This window comes from Solanum stenotomum, chromosome 5 (genome assembly GCF_019186545.1).
Source record: "Solanum stenotomum isolate F172 chromosome 5, ASM1918654v1, whole genome shotgun sequence".
Lineage (NCBI taxonomy): Eukaryota > Viridiplantae > Streptophyta > Magnoliopsida > Solanales > Solanaceae > Solanum > Solanum stenotomum.
In genome coordinates, this window is record NC_064286.1 from 5,805,844 (window position 1) to 5,826,676 (window position 20,833).

The 20,833-nt window shown below is 31.6% G+C and overlaps 1 protein-coding gene across 3 annotated transcripts in view; it reads left to right on the top strand.

Moving 5' to 3' along the window:
* LOC125866036 (organ-specific protein S2-like) overlaps nucleotides 1–20,833 on the top strand; it is a 51,188-nt gene that overhangs the window by 19,969 nt on the left and 10,386 nt on the right. The window contains exon 1 of one of the 3 annotated variants that reach the window (XM_049546319.1): nucleotides 16,911–16,982. The exons of the other annotated variants lie outside the window; for them this stretch is intronic. Coding sequence (XP_049402276.1) covers nucleotides 16,938–16,982 — 45 coding nt within the window. The 5' untranslated portion in view covers nucleotides 16,911–16,937. Of the gene's footprint in view, nucleotides 1–16,910; nucleotides 16,983–20,833 lie in introns of those variants that run through there. 3 annotated transcript variants of the gene reach the window in all.

Genomic DNA, 20,833 nt, shown 5'->3' on the forward strand with positions numbered 1-20,833 from the left:
AGTAGTGATATTTTCAATTAAAAAAAACTATTTTTAATTATAATATTTTCAATGATAAAAAAAACTATTTTTTATTGATGATATTTTTAATTTTTTTTTAAAAAACTATTTTTACTGATGAACCAAAAATCCTTAATTATTTGGTCTTGACATCAATAGCGTGTGACTCATGTTGATCTTGACATCAATAGCGTGTTGCCTGCAATATGGTGTTGTTAAAATAATAATAATTATTATTTTCATAGTTTCAATTTATTTTGTCATATTTTTATTCTTAATCTGTTCAAGAAATAAAAAATTTGGCAACTATTTAATTATAACTTTTCTAATGACATATTTTTTCATACATTCTACATATGTTTAGTTTGAAATCATAAGATTCAAAAGTTTTTTTATATATTTTTAAATTTTATATTAAATTAAATCAAATAAATAAATTAAAATGAAGAGAGTGTCATAATATCTTTACCTATATATAAAGCTTATTCTATATGCATCAAAGTGATTAAACAAAACATTAAACATCAATAACAGTATTGCTCTCATCCTAATCTTTTCACTTGCCTTGGTAAGTGTTCATAGATACTCCATATGTCCATAATTACTTGTTCACATTTTTTTTTATAGTTGTCACTAATTACTTGTCTATTTTGACAAATCAAGAAGGGACAATATAATTTTACCTATTATACCCTCAGTTAATTACTTTGAAAAAGGTATAATTTCTTGAAAATCTTAAATTTTTAATCCACTCACTTCATAATCAATAGGGGTAAAAGGGTAAATTCACTATGTCAATAATTGACTTCTTAATAAGTGTGTTAATTCAAAAATGGTCAAGTAATTAGGGACAGAGGGAATACTTAATTACTTATAAGTCTCCTTATTGGAAGTAAGTGTACATTAGTTATTATAAGTATTATTTATTGTTGCTATATTATTTTCGTTTACATTGTTTTCAACATGATTGTTTTTTATACTTTCGTCGTTCAATAATAGTCGTCCACTGTACTATTTTGAGATGTTCAACAATACTTGTCCACTTTATAAAATCAATAAATAATTTTACACTTAGTTCATAATTTACCCTTATTATTAATTATAGTCATTCTCTATTACATTTTAATGTTCAAGACATTGTATTTATTATATTCCAATGGTGATATAGTAAAACTATCCTTCTATTTATAGTTTCTTAAGAAGTATGGAAAAAAAATAGTGGACAAATACTGTTGGAAAGAGGAAGTATTGTATTTGTTTTACACGTTTGTGTTTTGATATTCTTTAATTGAGCCGAGAGTTTAAAATTGAAAACAACCACTCTATCTTTATAAGATAAGAATAACAATGTATACACACTTCACTCTCCCCAAATCTCACTTATCTTGTAAGCTATATTAAACATGTTGTTGTTGCAAGCCTCGATGATGGAGGTAGGTTAATCTATATATATTATTTTTATTTTATTGATGCAAGAGAAGACCCTGGAGAATATTATTAGAGAGATGTAATGAAAGATAAGTCAAAAGTCTAAAGTAATCCAACATCTTATGCCTTGGTCACATAAAGAGATCAAAATTGATTGTCACAAATCATCTCTCAATCCAAGGTTAAATTCATCTAGTTATTATTTGAGTCAAATCCAAATAATGCTTTTTAGTTATCGGGATGATAACATCGGTCTTGAACAAGAAAGAGATTTCGATCTAAGATCAGATGTATTTAATTATCATGATAATGATACTAGTCACAAACGATAAATATAAAAAAATTTCGAGCCTAGACCAAATATTTCTGCCATAATTGATAATATGGCATATAAAGAGTGCTATGTGTGAGAGATTGTCTTCTTGCTATTTTTTTGCCTCCTAATGTTAAATGGATCATGAATAAAAAAAATACTACTTGATGGTTGTATTCAAATTTCTCTTCAATTTAATAGTACTAGCATTATTCCTAAATCTCAACCTACTATTCTTTTCGATCAATCCCAAAAAAAATGATATATTTCTATATTTAGTAGTAATAATTTAACTTTAAACGGTCAATTTTATCCTTAATAAAATGATTTATAATCACACTAATTTCTGACTTATTTTATACCATAAGTTTCAAAATAATTCGTTCTTTCTTAAACTTCGTGCTTAGTCAAAATGATATGATAAACATCTCGATATACGAAAAGAAAACGAGCACCAAGATCATATTAATTTCCTGTAAAAATTAAATTTGATTTGGCTAAGCAAGCTAAAACATAGCTAGGGATTAGCCACTGATTGAATCCCTAATTAAATCATAATCCTTGGAGGGAAAACGATTAGTAGTAATATTGGTACTACTAGATGCAAAACCCTATGCTAGCACGAGCCAACAAATCATACTAAAAGTATTCTTATATATTTTTCTGCGTCAATTTATGTGATACATTTTTTTAGTCAGCCTCAGAAGAACAATATATTTGATAAATGTTTAATGATGTTATTAATATTTTACCCATGTTAAGTTTCATTATTTGATTAGAAACTTTTTTATTGAATGAGACAAAATTATCAACCGGAAAAAATCTCTAAAGCACCTTTAAAGCATATATAGACATTGAACTACTAAATATATATTTGTTATATGAAGCAAACATATTGATAAAGAGATTTAAATTCTGAAAAATACTCTCGACAATTTGCATGATATAGATAAATTGACGAAAACTAGTAATATTTTCAATTAAAAAAACTATTTTTAATGATGATATTTTCAATTATAAAAAAAAAATATTATTATTGATGATATAGACATAAGGTTGGATGTACCAAAAATCCTTAATTATTTGGTCTTGCGTACCTCATGTATGTTGATCTTGACATCAATAGTGTGTTGCCTGCAATATGGTGTTATTATAATTATAATAGGGAAAAAGGTATGAAATATATTTGTATATTAACTTGTGAACCCCTAGTAAAATTGAATGACGGTTCACTGCTAAGGAAGAAACCGTGGAAATGCTTTTCACGCTAGAGTTATGGGTTCGAACCCCCCCCTCTCTTTTTTTATAAAGAAATTTAGAACCCCCAAGCTTTTAATTTATAATTAAACCTCGTTTTTCATTGTAGTGTAATATGGTTTTATTATAATTACAATCATATTATTATTATTATTAATAATATATCCCAACCTGTCTATATATAAAGCTTATCTATGCATCAAAGTGATTAAGCAAACATCAATTACAACAACTTTTAAAGTTATGAAATCACATATTGCTCTCATCCGGCTCTTTTCACTTGCCCTGATATGTGTTCTCAGTTGTTTTTATCTGTGGTGGATAAAGTTATTTGATATGTGTTGTTAGTGGGAGGTGATAGATATTTCATAGAATCAGTTGAGATGCACTTAAATTGGCTTCTTAAGTCTAACTAAAAAGGATCCATTTTTGCTTTTTAATTAGCTAGCATAATTGACATTTGATTAATTTCTACAACTTACCTAGCAGCTTTAGCCCATTTAGTTAGGGACTTAATTAACCTACTTACAAGAATCATTCGTTATATATGTAACATGAATATTGATATATTTCTGAAATTTCTTTAAATTCTACTGATACAGAAACACACTCAAATTTGATATTTTTTCACGTAAACACTTCAATTTTGAACATTCTAACTTACAAAATATTGATCATGTAGACACCTCCAGAATATACGTGTCACATTAAAGTCGAGTTTCTACGAGACACAATGAGGATGGGTTGGATTGTTTTTTTAACAGTTGAGACCAAATTAAGATGTCTAGATCAATATACATGTACTTTCAAAATATGAGTACTTACTTGTATGCTGAGACTAACCTTTTAATGTATGTTCATATATTATGCCATGTATGAACTATATACTTATAAAGAATTAATTAATCCATATATATAGCTTGGGATTAAACAATTTTTTTTTCACTTTTGGGTAGTACACTGATGTAAGAAAAGACCCTGGAGAATACTGGAGAGATGTGATGAAAGATGAACCAATGCCTAAAGCAATACAACATCTTATGGCACAGCCACATAAAGAGAAAATTGATTGTCACAAATTATCTTTTGAGCCAATTCCTAATGTATCTAGTAACCATAATGATGAGGTTGGTCTGAAACAAGAAAAGGATTTCGAGCCAAGGCCAAATGTAACTAGTTATCATGATGATGACAACGTTGGTCTCAAACAAGAAAAAGATTTCGAGCCAAGGCCAAATGTTTCTGTGTACCATAATTGATACTATGGCATATAAAGAGTAGTATGTGTGAGATTGTCTTCTTGCTATTTTTGTGCCTCCCAATGTTAAAAGGATCATGAATAAAAAAATATTACTTGATGGTTGTATTCAATTTTCTCTTCAATTTAATAGTAGTATTATTCCAAAATCTTAACTTACTTTTTTTTGCGGTCCCAAAAAGAATGATATATTTCTATATTCAGTAGTAATAATTTAACTTTAATTGTCAATTTTATCCTTAATAAAATGATTTATAATCACACTAATTTCTGACTTATTTTATATCATAAGTTTCAAAAATCTTTCTTTCTTTCTTAAACTTCATGCCTAGTCAAAACGATATGATGAACCTCTCGATGTGCCACAAGAAAATGAGCACCAAGATCGTATTAATTTCCGCTAAAATTTAAATTTGATTTGGTTAAGCACTTCCCAAGCTAAAACATAGCTAGGGATTAGCCACTGATTGAATCCCTAATTAAATCATATTCCTTGGAGGGAAAACGATTAGCAGTAATATTGGTACTACTAGATGCAAAGTCCTATGCTAGCACGAGGCCAACAAATCATACTAAAAGTATTCTTATATATTTTTCTGTCTCTATTTATGTGATATATTTTTTTAGTCAGCCCTAGAAGAACCATATATTTGATATATGTTGTCACAATCCGAACCTACACCCTGGATGTAGCCAGCACTCAAGAACCATTGCTGGTCCCCAAGCGAACCCTCATCCTCGCTGACTACGAGCGGAAGACTAACTCAAGCATACAAAGCTTAAAAATTGAATAAAATTCAATAAACTCAACTTTTCAAAACTTTAACTCAAATGAACAGCGTAGAATAAAAATAATATATTCAACTCGCCATAAAATAGGCAACTTAAGTCTTTAAAACATTTAATAAAATAAATGAATAATACAGACTTCTCAACTATACTGACTATCTATGAAGCTTATAACTGATAAAGATGGAAGTCGGGACACGACCCACGACATCCTAACAACTGATATAACTGAAAGATATATGAAATCCTCCGGAAGCAAGGAGGCTCACCATAGCTAACTCGAACTCATGGATGTATTAACGAAGCCTCTGTTGATGATCCTGAATACATGTGTCTGCATCACAAGAAGATGCATGCCAAATGACTCAGTACGTGGAATGTACGAGCATGTAAGGGGAATTCTAAAATATAAACATAAGCTTGAAACTTGATAAAGAGGAGACATACTTAGCTCTTTCCAAACTTACTCAACTCAAGGAATACTCAAGGATACTCAAAACTACTCAACTTACTCAACTCATAAGTACTCAAGGATAAGATACTCATCTCAGAGATTAGATACTCAACTCAAATATATGATATTCGACTCTGGGTACTCAACTCAACATGACTGAACTCATTTCAATATAAAGCAATTTAAAACAAGTGCAATATAAAGAAACAAACTGTTTAAAAACATGATGTCAACTCTGTGTGTATGCAAGAATAAAACATAACTCTGAAATATATGTAAAAATAAAACAAATTGGTATATATATATATATATATATATATATATATATATAATAACTTTTGTGGGAGTTTCTTTAACCGACAACCATCACATAAAAGCTATTGTGATGATACAACAATCTTCCTCATGCTACCAGTGCATCCTATACCCGGCCAAAGGTATAGGTCCTAAACTACTAAGTGGATCCACTAGTCTATTGTGAAAATGATTCATCGAATAAGTATAACCATTTTCTACCCATGGTGGCTATATGGTTTATGCGGCTGTGAGTTGTCTGAACACTCCCCCATATCGGTGCTCAATACAACTTCCAGAATATACTAGCTCTTATGTTTTAAAAGCATACTTCTTTTTGCTGATTTGAGATAATTGTTCAAAAACTTAGCACAAAGGCTATCTTGGAAATTTCAGTTTCCTCTCTTGCTTCATTTAGAAAGTGATTACTCTTTTCTGAAAACTAGCTCGAAAACTCTTTGGAAATCTCAGTTTCCGTTCTTATTTAATAGTGAAAACATTTATAAACTCTTTGGGAATACTTAGTCCCCATAGACTTTTGAAGAAAAGGACTTTAAACTTTACTCTTTACTCTTTACTGAACTCAAAGCTTTAAATCTTAAAACAAAGTTTAAACATTTGTAAAAGACTTCTGAAGGTATGGTTCATGCCGAATTATGGGCATGAACGACTCAACGCAAGGTTTTCAATAACCATAGATAAAACTCAATAATTGGAATTCAAGAACTTCAATGATACTACTCATCTCAAGATTTTTCGACTTATAGTGTTCTTGCGGAATTATGAGCATGAAATATTCATCTCAAGTACTCAAAGATGCTCCTCAAAAGAGATTAGGAACTCAATACTTAAAGACTTAGAACTTGAAGATACCACTTCTCTGAAAGATGCTTAACTTACGAAGTTCATGCGAAATTATGGGCATGAAACAACTCGACTCGATGGTCTACATAACTATATGCAACTCATATACGACTCTTCTTATTCTCTGACTTACTTCCTCAAAACTTAGTTCAACTTGATAGTTGATCTCAAAGGATTCACAATTGAACTCGAAGGCTTTCTTGAACTCTACTCACTCTTTGTTTAACTTGAAACTTTCAGTCTTAATTAAAACGATGTTAAAAAACATTTGTGAAAGACTTTTGAAAAACTTTAAGAACTTATCTTGACTTTGATCTTAACTGCTCTTGACTTGACTCTTAACTGATCCTTGAATTGAATTATGGATTCAAGGATTTAGATTTGTGATTGGAAAGGTCTCATGTTATTTAGGAATGATTTTGAAAAGCTATATCTAAGAAAAATTATGAAATCACCGTCTTGGAACAAGTCCGTGACGCAGAGGTGTTTTAAATAATTACTCGCAAAATTAAATTTTTAGACAGATGAGTCCGTGTCTTAACTGCAGCGCGGAGAAGCTTTTTGGTCACTGGGGGAGCAATTGTGCCAAAATCTGCTCGACTCTTTCTTCTTCGTTTTCTATCCTCAATTCGCCAAAACTCGACTATCTCACTCAAAATTTCATTAGATTCATATACCCAACACATGTACTCAAGAATCTAATCAAACACAACTCTAAAATCGGCTCTATTTCCTCAAGAACTCATCACTCTCATCTTAACTCAAGAATTGAAGCAATTTCATGAATACATAGCAAGAACATCAAAACTTCAACTTTCTAGAATGAATTTAAAGCTGATATTAACATATTTGGCGTGTGGGTGAACAAACCCAACACTATGGAAGCTTACATACCTGAAAGAATCATCTTCTTGAAGAACTTGAAGGAAAATCATGAAAGATGAACCCAAGCCTTAGCGTTTCTTGATATTTCTTGAGCGTAGAATCTTTGGAGTGAATGAGACGGTTTGATTTGTGAAAACTGATTTTCTATTCGTTTAGGGAAATTTAGATGACCTCCTAAGGGTGTTTAGGACTAAAATACCGTTAATAAATAAATAAAACGAGCTGGGAGTTGAAATTATTTTCCACCAGGCAGTGAGGTCCGTATTGGCTTCGTGTCGCGGTGCTGCTGGCAGGTTTGCGCGACGTTAGTTAATCAGTCATAACTTTTTACTCAGAGCTCGAAATTGAGCAAACTCGGTGGCGTTGAAAAGAAGACTCAAACGGGTTTAATTCAATATCTTATGGGTTTCCTAAATGATATTGTACTAAAATTTATTTCCATTTGAAATTGACCCAAAACTTAAGAAAAATTAGGAATGACTTGAATGGTTTTTCTTTGATTCTTCTTGGAACTTAAGGTGCTACATCTAGTGACCTTACTTCTCAAGAAATTTTAAATTCTTTGTAAAATCTCACTCACTACGAAGAACGGTTCGAATCTTAGTTCAAAATTTTTTTTGGGGTGTTACAATATCTCCCCCTTGGGATCATTCATCCTCGAATGACAGTTGCAGGTCTGGGTATAGAAAGGGCTACTCTTACTAAGGTATGCATTTAATTGTCTACTCTACTATATTCAAGCTTAACCCAAAACATAAGTTCAGATTATATACCTCTCTCTAGGGAATCTCATCCCAAAACTATAACTCTTTACTACCACATTCAAGCTTAGTACTCTAACAACTCCCTGAACTCCTACTAACCAACTCCTTCGGATCCAACTAAGGAATCTCATTTAACTATTTCTCATAGAAAACCCTATCTTTTTCTCCCTCCTCATTAATTACCTTGAACGGAATAAACACACCATCACTATCACGATAAGATCATCAACCTAATATTTCTAACATCACTTCATTACAAAAAAAGACCTCTAATTAAAAAGATATCCCCAAACTCTTTGGAACTCATTACTATCTTACTCTCAAACACTTGACTTGATTTCTTATCTTTTCATCTCCCCCTTAGGTATAAAGCTTACACTTGAAAGCAATGGACCTATTCCATTTATCTCTAACTGATCTACATCCTCTTTTACTCTAACACTCGAGAGAAGTTTACCTTATGACTACCAAACTCTCAATAAGCAGGTATTAATACCTCTTTCTAAGGTGTTTCTCTTAACCTCTTCTAATTACATACCCTCTCGGTACACCTCGTAATACTATTGTTACTCTTATGACTTAGCCACACTTTACTGCCCTTATCTAAAGATTAGGGTCTCTCACTTGTACCACTCATATCTATTGCATCTAATCACCTCAATTCCTCACCTACTCTAGGTCAAGTCTTCTAGATCAAATATCAAGACTAACATCATCACCCTCATGTTGTCATTCTTTTGATCATAACACTCATCTCAAATTCAAGCTTAATGTTTATTGCTAAACCCGAATATCAATATCATTGCTTATCTACTATACCTGCTCACCACTACTATGCGCAAATTTTAGAAACAATCGTCCACTATGACCTTATGACAAGTAGTTAATCCTCACCTCTTAATATTCATACTTAGAATTTATTATCACATTTCCCTTCACAACATTAGTACTATTCACTCATTCACTATACAACAATGCCTAATAAGTTCTATAACACTTTGAATATTATGAGATTTCCCTTAAAGATCATAGGCCTAGCTTAGATCTATCACCTCATGAATACTCTTGCTCTTTTATTCACCACTTACACTTGGTCATTACTAACACAATGACACATCATCATAACCCCTTTCTAGATAAAACACACTCTACCTTCTATGATGGAATCTTCACAACTCATCACTTCTTAGTCTACCCATAAGGGAAAACTCTTCATCAACAACTTACTAGGTGTATGACTATAATAACATAGCTTGCCTCATCACTATCTCCCTTTCTAGGAGTACTAAACCTTTGCATACTTTCCTCTAACTCTGGGCTCTTTCGCTACTACTACTACTCATGATCACGTAACTCAAGCTACACTTTTCGGGTGAAAATACTACCCAAGCTCTAAACATACTTCCTCATAACGATCTCAGTTGAAAACAAGGCTTAGGGAAAATAGTACAACTCACTTTTAGCTCAAACGCACGATTCATATGAATATAAGTGCATTCCTCTGAAACTGAACACTTAACTTACTCTTGGGCTTCTCTCAAGCCCCTCTGGAGTTTCATGACTTTCTCAAGACTCTTGCTAAGAACAACTCATCCATAATGATATGACTTTTCTATTCAACCACCTTTAGTATGATGGGTAGTCGAATGAATAATTTTGAAACACGCACGAGAATGAATCAATCTCTATGACTTAGCTCTATTACACGATTAAGAGTATGAAAGAAGGGAGATATTTCTTAAATGTCGGTAGTCCCACTTTTATAGAAGTGGGTCCCTCACAACCATAAACAAGATCCTACTTGACACGACTTCATAGACACACTAGGACTCTTGAACTCGGTGCTCTAATACCAAATTTGTCACGACTCGAGCCTACACCCTGGACATGGCCGGCACTCAAGAACCATTGTTGGTCCCCAAGCGAACCCTCATCCTGGTTGACTACAGGCGGAAGACTAACTCAAACATACAAAGCTTAAAAACTTAATAAAATTCAACAAACTCAACTTTTCAAAACTTGAACTCAAATGAACAACTTAGAATAAAAATAATATATTTAACTCGCCATAAAATAGGCAACTTAAGTCTTTAAAACATTTAATAAAATAAATGAATAATACAGACTTCTCAACTATACTGACTATCTATGAAGCCTCTAACTGATAAAGATGGAAGTTGGGACGACAGCCACGACATCCTAACAACTGATTTAACTGAAAGGTAAATAAAAGCCCCCGGAAACAAGGAGGCTCACCATAGCTAACTTGAACTCTCGAATGTATTAACGAATCCCCTGTTGATGACCCTGAATACCTATGTAAGCATCATGAGAAGATGCAGGTAGAATGGCTCAATACGTGGAATGTACGAGCATGTAAGGGGAATTCTAAAAAATAAACATGAGCTTGAAACTTTATAAAAAGGAGACATACTTACCTCTTTTCAAACTTACTCAACTTAAGGAATACTCAAGGATACTCAAAACTACTCAACTTAGTCAACTCAGAAGTACACAAGGATAAGATACTCAGCTCAGAGATTAGATACTCAACTCAAATATCTGATATTCGACTCTGGGTACTCAACTCAACATGACTGAACTCATTTTAATATAAAGCAATTTAAAACAAGTGCAATATAAAGAAACAAACTGTTTAAAAACATGATGTCAACTCTGTGTGTATGTAAGGATACAACATAACTCTGAAATTTATGTAAAAATACAATAAATTTATATATATATATATATAAATACAATAACTTCTGTGGGAGTTTTTCTAATCGACAACCATCACAGAAGAGCTATTGTGATGATACATCAATCTTTCTCACGCTGCCAGCGCATCTTATACCCGGCCAAAGGTATAGGACCTGAACTACTAAGTAGATCCACTAGTACATTGTGAAAAGGAATCACGTAGAAAGTATGACCATTTTTTAGCTATGGTGGCTACATGGTTTATGGGGGCTATGAGTTGTCTGAACTCTCTCCCATATCGGTTCTCAATACTACTCCCAAAATATACTAGTTCTTATGTTTTAAAAACATACTTCTTTCGGTTGATTTGACATAATTGCTCAAAAACTTAGCTCAAAGGCTATCTTGGAAATCTCAGTTTCCTCTCTTGTTTCATTTAGAAAGAGATTACTCTTTTCTGAAAACTAGCCCGTAAGCTCTTTGGAAATCTCAGTTTCCGTTCTCATTTAAATGTGAAATATTTATAAACTCTTTGGGAATACTTAGTCCCCATATACTTTTGAAGAAAAGGACTTCAAACTTTACTCTTTACTGAACTCCAAACTTTAAGTCTTAAAACAAAATTTAAACATTTGTAAAAGTCTTCTTAAGGTATGGTTCATGCCGAGTTATGGGCATGAACGACTCAATGAAATGTTTTCAATAACCATAGATAAAACTCTATAATTAGAACTCAAGAACTTCAATGATACTACTCATCTCAAGATTTTTCGACTTATAGTGTTCATGCGGAATTATGGGCATGAAATATTCATCTAAAGTACTCAAAGATGCTCCTTAAAAGGGATTAGGAACTCAACATTTAAAGGCTTAGAACTTGAAGATACCACTTCTCTGAAAGATGCTCAACTTACGAAGTTCATGAGAAATTATGGGCATGAAACAACTCGACTCGATGGTCTACATAACTATATAGAACTCATGTATATGACTCTTCTTATTCTCTGACTTACTTGCTCAAAACTGAGTTCAACTTGATAGTTGATCTCAAAGGATTCACAATTGAACTCGAAGGCTTTCTTGAACTCTACTCATTCTTTGGTTAACTTGAAACTTTTAGTCTTAAAACGATGTTAAAAGACATTTGTGAAAGACTTTTGAAAAACTTTAAGAACTTATCTTGACTTTGATCTTAACTGCTCTTGACTTGACTCTTAACTGATCCTTGAATTTAATTATGGATTCAAGGATTTAGATTTGTGATTGGAAAGGTCTCATGTTGTTTAGGAATGATTTTGAATTGCTATATTTGAGAAAAATTACGAAATCACCTTCTTGGAACAAGTCCGCGATGCGGAGGTGTTTTAAATAATTACTCACGAAATTAAATTTTGAGATAGAGGGGTTCACATTTTAACCGCGACGCGGAGAAACTTTTTGGTCACTGGGGCAGCAAGCGTGCCAAAATCTGCTCAACTTTTTCTTCTTCGTTTTCTATCCTCAATTCGCCTAAACTCGACTATCTCTCTCAAAATTTCTTTAGATTCAGATACCCAACACATGTACTCAAGAATCTAATCAAACACAACTCTAAAATCGACTCTATTTCCTCAAGAACTCATCAATCTCATCTTGACTCAAGAATGAAAGCAATTTCATGAATACATAACAAGAACATCAAAGCTTCAACTTTTCCAAAATGAATTTAACGCTGAAATTGACAAGATTGGCGTGTGGGTGAACAAACGCAACACTATGGAAGCTTACATACCTGAAAGAATCATCTTCTTGAAGAACTTGAAGGAAAATCTTGAAAGATGAACCCTAGCCTTAGCGTTTCTTGATTTTTTCTTGAGCGTAGAATCTTTGGAGTGAATGAGAGGGTTTGGTTTGTGAAAACTAATTTTCTATTCGTTTAGGGCAATTTGGATGACCTCCTAAGGGTTTTTAGGACTAAAACAACCTTAAACAAATAAATAAAATGAGCTGGGAGTCGTAATTTTTTTCCACCAGGCAGTGAGGTCCGTATTGGCTCCGCGTCGCGGAGCTGCTGGCAGTTTTGGGCGATGTTAGTAAATCAGTCATAACTTTTTACTCAAAGCTCGGAATTGAGCAAACTCGGTGGCGTTGGAAAGAGGATCAAAGAGCTTTAATTTAATATCTTATGGGTCTCCTAACTCATCTTGTACTAAAAGTTATTTCCATTTGAAGTTGACCCAAAACTTAAGAAAAACTAGGAATGACTTGAATGCTTTTTCTTTGATTCTTCTTGGAACTTAAGGTGCTACATCTAGTGACCTTACCTCTCAAGAAATTTTAAATTTCTTGTAAAATCTCACTCACTACAAAGACCGGTTCGAGTCTCAGTTCGAAAATTTTTCAAGGGTTTTACAAATATTTAATGATGTTATCAATATTTCATCCTTGTTAAGTTTCTTTATTTGATTAAAAACTCTTTTATTGAATGAGGCCAAATTATTAACCGGAGAACATCTCTAAAGCACCTTTAAAGCGTATATAAACATTGAACTACTAAATATATATTTGCTGTATGAAGCGTAAATATTGATGAAGAGATTTGAAATTCTGAATAATACTCTCGACAATTTGCATGATATAGATAAATTGACGAAAACGTATATGCTTCTAGCCTCTCATCAGTAGTGATATTTTCAATTAAAAAAACTCGTTTTAATGATAATATTTTCAATTATAAAAAAAAAAAACTATTTTTTATTGATGATATTTTAAATTTTTTTTTTAAAAACTATTTTTATTGATGAACCAAAAATCCTTAATTATTTGGTCTTGACATCAATAGCGTGTGACTCATGTAGATCTTGACATCAATAGCGTGTTGCCTGCAATATGGTGTTATTAAAATAATAATAATAATTATTTTCATAGTTTCAATTTATTTTGTCATATTTTTATTTTTAATCTGTTCAAGAAATAAAAAATTTGGCAACTATTTAATTATAACTTTTCTAATGACATATTTTTTCATACATTCTACAATATATTTAGTTTGAAATCATAAGATTCAAAAGTTTTTTCATACTTTTTTAAATTTTATATTAAATTATCTCAAATAAATAAATTAAAATGAAGAGAGTGTCATAATATCTTTACCTATATATAAAGCTTATTCTATATGCATCAAAGTGATTAAACAAAACATTAAACATCAATAACAATATAACAACATTGCTCTCATCCTAATCTTTTCACATGCCTTGGTAAGTGATCATAGATACTCCATATGTCCATAATTACTTGTTCACATTTCTTTTTATAGTTGTCCCTAATACTTGTCTATTTTGACAAACCAAGAAGGAACAATATAATTTTACCTATTATACCCTCAGTTAATTACTTTGAAAAAGGTATAATTTCTTGAAAATCTTAAATTTTTAATCCATTCACTTCATAATTAATAGGGGTAATGGGGTAAATTCACTATGTCAATAATTGACTTCTTAATAAGTGTGTTAATTCAAAAATGGTCAAGTAATTAGGGACAGAGGGAATACTTAATTACTTATAAGCCTCCCTATGGGAAGTAAGTGTCCATTAGTTATTATAAGTATTATTTATTGTTGCTATATTATTTTCGTTTACATTGTTTTCAACATGATTGTTTTTTATACTTTCGTCGTTCAATAATAGTCGTCCACTGTACTATTTTGGGATGTTCAACAATACTTGTCCACTTTATAAAATCAATAAATAATTTTACACTTAGTTCACAATTTACCCTTATTATTTATTATAGTCATTCTCTATTACATTTTAATTTTCAAGACATTGTATTTATTATATTCCAATGGTGATATAGTAAAACTATCCTTCTACTTATAGTTTCTTAAGAAGTATGCAAAATAAATAGTGGACAAATATTGTTGGACAGATGAAGTATTGTATTTGTTTTACACATTTATGTTTTCATATTCTTTAATTGAGCCGAGAGTTTAAAATTGAAAACAACCACTCTATCTTTATAAGATAGGAATAACAATGTATACGCACTTCACTCTCCCCAAATCTCACTTATCTTGTAAGCTATATTAAACATGTTGTTGTTGCAAGCCTCGATGATGGAGGTAGGTTAATCTATAAATATATTATTTTTATTTTATTGATGCAAGAGAAGACCCTGGAGAATATTATTAGAGAGATGTAATGAAAGATAAGTCAAAAGTCTAAAGTAATCCAACATCTTATGCCTTGGTCACATAAAGAGATCAAAATTGATTATCACAAATCATCTCTCAATCCAAGGTTAAATTCATCTAGTTATTATTTGAGTCAAATCCAAATAATGCTTTTTAGTTATCGTGATGATAACATCGGTCTTGAACAAGAAAGAGATTTCGATCTAAGATCAGATGTATTTAATTAGCATGATAATGATACTAATCACAAACGATAAATATAAAAAAATTTCAAGCCTAGGCCAAATATTTCTGCCATAATTGATAATATGGCATATAAAGAGTGCTATGTGTGAGAGATTGTCTTCTTGCTATTTTTGTGCCTCCCAATGTTAAATGGATCATGAATAAAAAAAAAAAATACTACTTGATGGTTGTATTCAAATTTCTCTTCAATTTAATAGTACTAGTATTATTCCTAAATCTCAACCTACTATTCTTTTCGGTCAGTTCCAAAAAGAATGATATATTTCTATATTTAGTAGTAATAATTTAACTTTAAACAGTCAATTTTATACTTAATAAAATGATTTACAATCACACTAATTTCTGACTTATTTTATACCATAAGTTTCAAAAATATTTCTTTCTTTCTTAAACTTCGTGCCTAGTCAAAACGATATGATAAACATTTCGATATACGACAAGAAAACGAGTACCAAGATCATATTAATTTCCAGTAAAAATTAAATTTGATTTGGCTAAGCACTTCCCAAGCTAAAGCATAGCTAGGGATTAGCCACTGATTGAATCCCTAATTAAATCATAATCCTTGGAGGGAAAACGATTAGGAGTAATATTGGTACTACTATATGCAAAACCCTATGCTAGCACGAGCCAACAAATCATACTAAAAGTATTCTTATATATTTTTCTGCGTCAATTTATGTGATACATTTTTTCAGTCAGCCTCAGAAGAACAATATATTTGATAAATGCTTAATGATGTTATTAATATTTTGTCCATGTTAAGTTTCATTATTTGATTAGAAACTTTTTTATTGAATGAGACAAAATTATCAACCAGAAAACATCTCTAAAGCACCTTTAAAGTATATATAGATATTGAACTACTAAATATATATTTGTTACATGAAGCAGATATATTGATAAAGAGATTTGAAATTCTGAAAAATACTCTCGACAATTTGCATGATATAGATAAATTGAAGAAAACTAGTGATATTTTCAATTAAAAAAACTATTTTTAATGATGATATTTTCAATTATAAAATAAAACTATTATTATTGATGATATAGACATAAGATTGGATGTACAAAAAATCCTTAATTATTTGGTCTTGCGTACCTCATGTATGTTGATCTTGACATCAATAGCGTGTTGCCTGCAATATGGTGTTATTATAATTATAATAGGGAAAAAAATCTGAAATATATTTGTATATTAACTTGTGAACCCCTAATAAAATTGACTCACGGTTCACTGCTAAGGAAGAAACCGTGGAAATGCTTTTCACGCTAGAGTTGTGGGTTCGAACCCCCCCCCCCCCCCCCCCCTTTTTATAAGGAAATTTAGAACCCCCAAGCTTTTAATTTATAATTAAACCTCGTTATTTAATTGTAGTGTAATATGGTTTTATTATAATTACAATCATATTATTATTATTATTAATAATATATCCCAACCTGTCTATATAAAGCTTATTTATGCATCAAAGTGAATAAGCAAACATCAATTACAACAGCTTTTAAAGTTATGAAATCACATATTGCTCTCATCCTGCTCTTTTCACTTGCCCTGGTATGTGTACTCAGTTGTTTTTATTTGTGGTGGATAAAGTTATTTGATATGTGTTGTTAGTGGGAGGTGATAGATATTTCATAGAATCAGTTGAGATGCACTTAAATTGGCTTAAATTGGCTTCATAAGTCTAATTAAAAAGATCCATTTTTGCTTTTTAATTAGCTAGCATAATTGACATTTGATTAATTTCTACAACTTACCTAGCAGCTTTAGCCCATTTAGTTAGGGACTTAATTAACCTACTTACAAGAATCATTCGTCTATATATGTAACATGAATATTGATATATTTCTAAAATTTCTTTTTATTCCACTGATACATAAACAGACACTCAAATTTGATATTTTTTCATGTAAACACTTCAATTTTGAACATTCCAACTTACAAAATATTGGTCATGTAGACACCTCCAGAATATATGTGTCACTTTAAAGTCGAGTTTCTACGAGACACAATGAGGATGGGTTGGATTGTTTATTTGACAGTTGAGACCAAATTAAGATGTCTAGATCAATATACATGTACTTTCAAAATTGGAGTACTTACTTGTCTGCTGAGACTAACCTTTTAATGTATGTTCATACATTATGCCATGTATGAACTATATACTTATAAACAATTAATTAATCCATATATATAGCTTGGGATTAAACAATTTTTTTTTCACTTTTGGGCAGTACACTGATGCAAGAAAAGACCTTGGAGAATACTGGAGGGATGTGATGAAAGATGAGCCAATGCCTAAAGCAATCCAACATCTTATGCCTCAGCCACATAAAGAGACAATTGATTGTCACAAATTATCTTTTGAACCAATTCCTAATGTATCTAGTTACCATAATGATGAGGTTGGTCTGAAACAAGAAAAGGATTTCGAGCCAAGGCCAAATGTAACTAGTTATCATGATGATGACAATGTTGGTCTCAAACTAGAAAAAGATTTCGAGCCAAGGCCAAATGTAACTAGTTATCATGATGATGACAACGTTGGTCTCAAACAAGAAAAAGATTTCAAGCCAAGGCCAAATGTTTCTGTGTACCATAATTGATACTATGGCATATAAAGAGTACTATGTGTGAGATTGTCTTCTTGCTATTTTTGTGCCTCCCAATGTTAAAAGGATCATGAATAAAAAAAATATTACTTGATGGTTGTGTTCAATTTTCTCTTGATTTTAATAGTAGTATTATTCCTAAATCTCAACTTACTTTTCTTTTCGGTCCCAAAAAGAATGATATATTTCTATATTTAGTAGTAATAATTTAACTTTAAATTGTCAATTTTTTCCTTAATAAAATGATTTATAATCACACTAATTTCTGACTTATTTTATATCATAAGTTTCAAAAATCTTTCTTTCTTTCTTAAACTTCGTGCCTAGTCAAAACGATATGATGAACCTCTCGATAAACCACAAGAAAATGAGCACCAAGATTGTATTAATTTTCGCTGAAATTTAAATTTGATTTGGCTAAGCTCTAACCAAGCTAAAACATAGCTAGGGATTAGCCACTGATTGAATCCCTAATTAAATCATAATCCTTGGAGGGAAAACGATTAGCAGTAATATTGGTACTACTAGATGCAAAGCCCTATGCTAGCACGAGGCCAACAAATCATACTAAAAGTATTCTTATATATTTTTTTGTCTCAATTGATGTGATATATTTTTTTAGTCAGCCCTAGAAGAACCATATATTTGATATAGGTTGTCACGATCCGAACCTACACCCTGGACGTGGCCAGCACTCAAGAACCATTGCTGGTCCCCAAGCGAACCCTCATCCTCGCTGACTACAAGCGAAAGACTAACTCAAGCATACAAAGCTTAAAAACTGAATAAAATTCATTAAACTCAACTTTTCAAAACTTTAACTCAAATGAACAACTTAGAATAAAAATAATATATTTAACTCGCCATAAAATAAACTACTCAAGTCTTTAAAACATTTAATAAAATAAATGAATAATACAGACTTCTCAACTATACTGACTATCTATGAAGCTTATAACTGATAAAGATGGAAGTCGGGACACGACCCACGACATCCTAACAACTGATATAACTGAAAGATATATGAAATCCTCCGGAAGCAAGGAGGCTCACCATAGCTAACTTGAACTCTTGGATGTATCAACGAAGCCCCTGTTGATGATCCTGAATATATGTGTCTGCATCACGAGAAGATGCAGGCCAAATGACTCAGTACGTGGAATATACGAGCATGTAAGGGGATTTCTAAAACATAACAGAAGCTTGAAACTTGATAAAAAGGAGACATACTTAGCTCTTTCCAAACTTACTCAACTCAAGGAATACTCAAGGATACTCAAAACTACTCAACTTACTCAACTCATAAGTACTCAAGGATAAGATACTCAACTCAGAGATTAGATACTCAACTCAAATATATGATATTCGACTCTTGGTACTCAACTCAACATGACTGAACTCATTTCAATATAAAGCAATTTAAAACAAGTGCAATATAAAGAAACAAACTGTTTAAAAACATGATGTCAACTCTGTGTGTATGCAAGGATACAACATAACTCTGAAATGTATGTAAAAATACAATAAATTGATATATATATATATATATATATATAAATACAGTATAACTTCTGTGGGAGTTTTTCTAACCGACAACCATCACATAAGAGCTATTGTGATGATACAACGATCTTCCTCACGCTGCCAGCGCATCCTATACCCGGCCAAAGGTATAGGTCCTAAACTACTAAGTGGATCCACTAGTCTATTGTGAAAATGATTCATCGAAAAAGTATAACTATTTTGTACCCATGGTGGCTACATGGTTTATGGGGGCTGTGAGTTGTCTGAACTCTCCCCCATATCGATGCTCAATACAACTCCCAAAATATACCAGCTCTTATGTTTTAAAAGCATACTTCTTTTTGCTAATTTGAGATAATTGCTCAAAGACTTAGCTCAAAGGCTATCTTGGAAATCTCAGTTTCCTCTCTTGCTTCATTTAGAAAGCGATTACTCTTTTTTGAAAACTAGCCCGAAAACTCTTTGGAAATCTCAATTTCCGTTCTTAGTTAAATGTGAAAATATTAATAAACTCTTTGGGAATACTTAGTCCCCATATACTTTTGAAGAAAATGACTTCAAACTTTACTTTTTACTATTTACTGAACTCAAAGCTTTAAGTCTTAAAACAAAATTTAAACATTTGTAAAAGACTTCTTAAGGTACGGTTCATGCCAAATTATGGGTATGAACGACTCAATACAAGGTTTTCAATAACAATAGATAAAACTCAATACTTGGAACACAAGAACTTCAATAATACTACTCATCTCAAGATTTTTCGACTTATAGTGTTCATGCGGAATTATGGGCATGAAATATTCAATTCAAGTACTCAAAGATGCTCCTTAAAATGGATTAGGAACTCAACATTTAAAGACTTAGAACTTGAATATACCACTTCTCTGAAAGATGCTCAACTTACGAAGTTCATTCGAAATTATGGACATGAAACAACTCAGCTCGATGGTCTACATAACTATATGGAACTCATGTATACAACTCTTTTTATTCTCTGACTTACTTCCTCAAAACTTAGTTCAACTTGATAGTTGATCTCAAAGGATTCACAATTGAACTCGAAGGTTTTCTTGAACTCTACTCACTCTTTGTTTAACTTGAAACTTTTAGTCTTAATTAAAACGATGTTAAAAAACATTTGTGAAAGACTTTTGAAAAACTTTAAGAACTTATCTTGACTTAACTCTTGACTTTGATCCTAACTGCTCTTGACTTGACTCTTAACTGATCCTTGAATTGAATTATGGATTCAAGGATTTAGATTTGTGG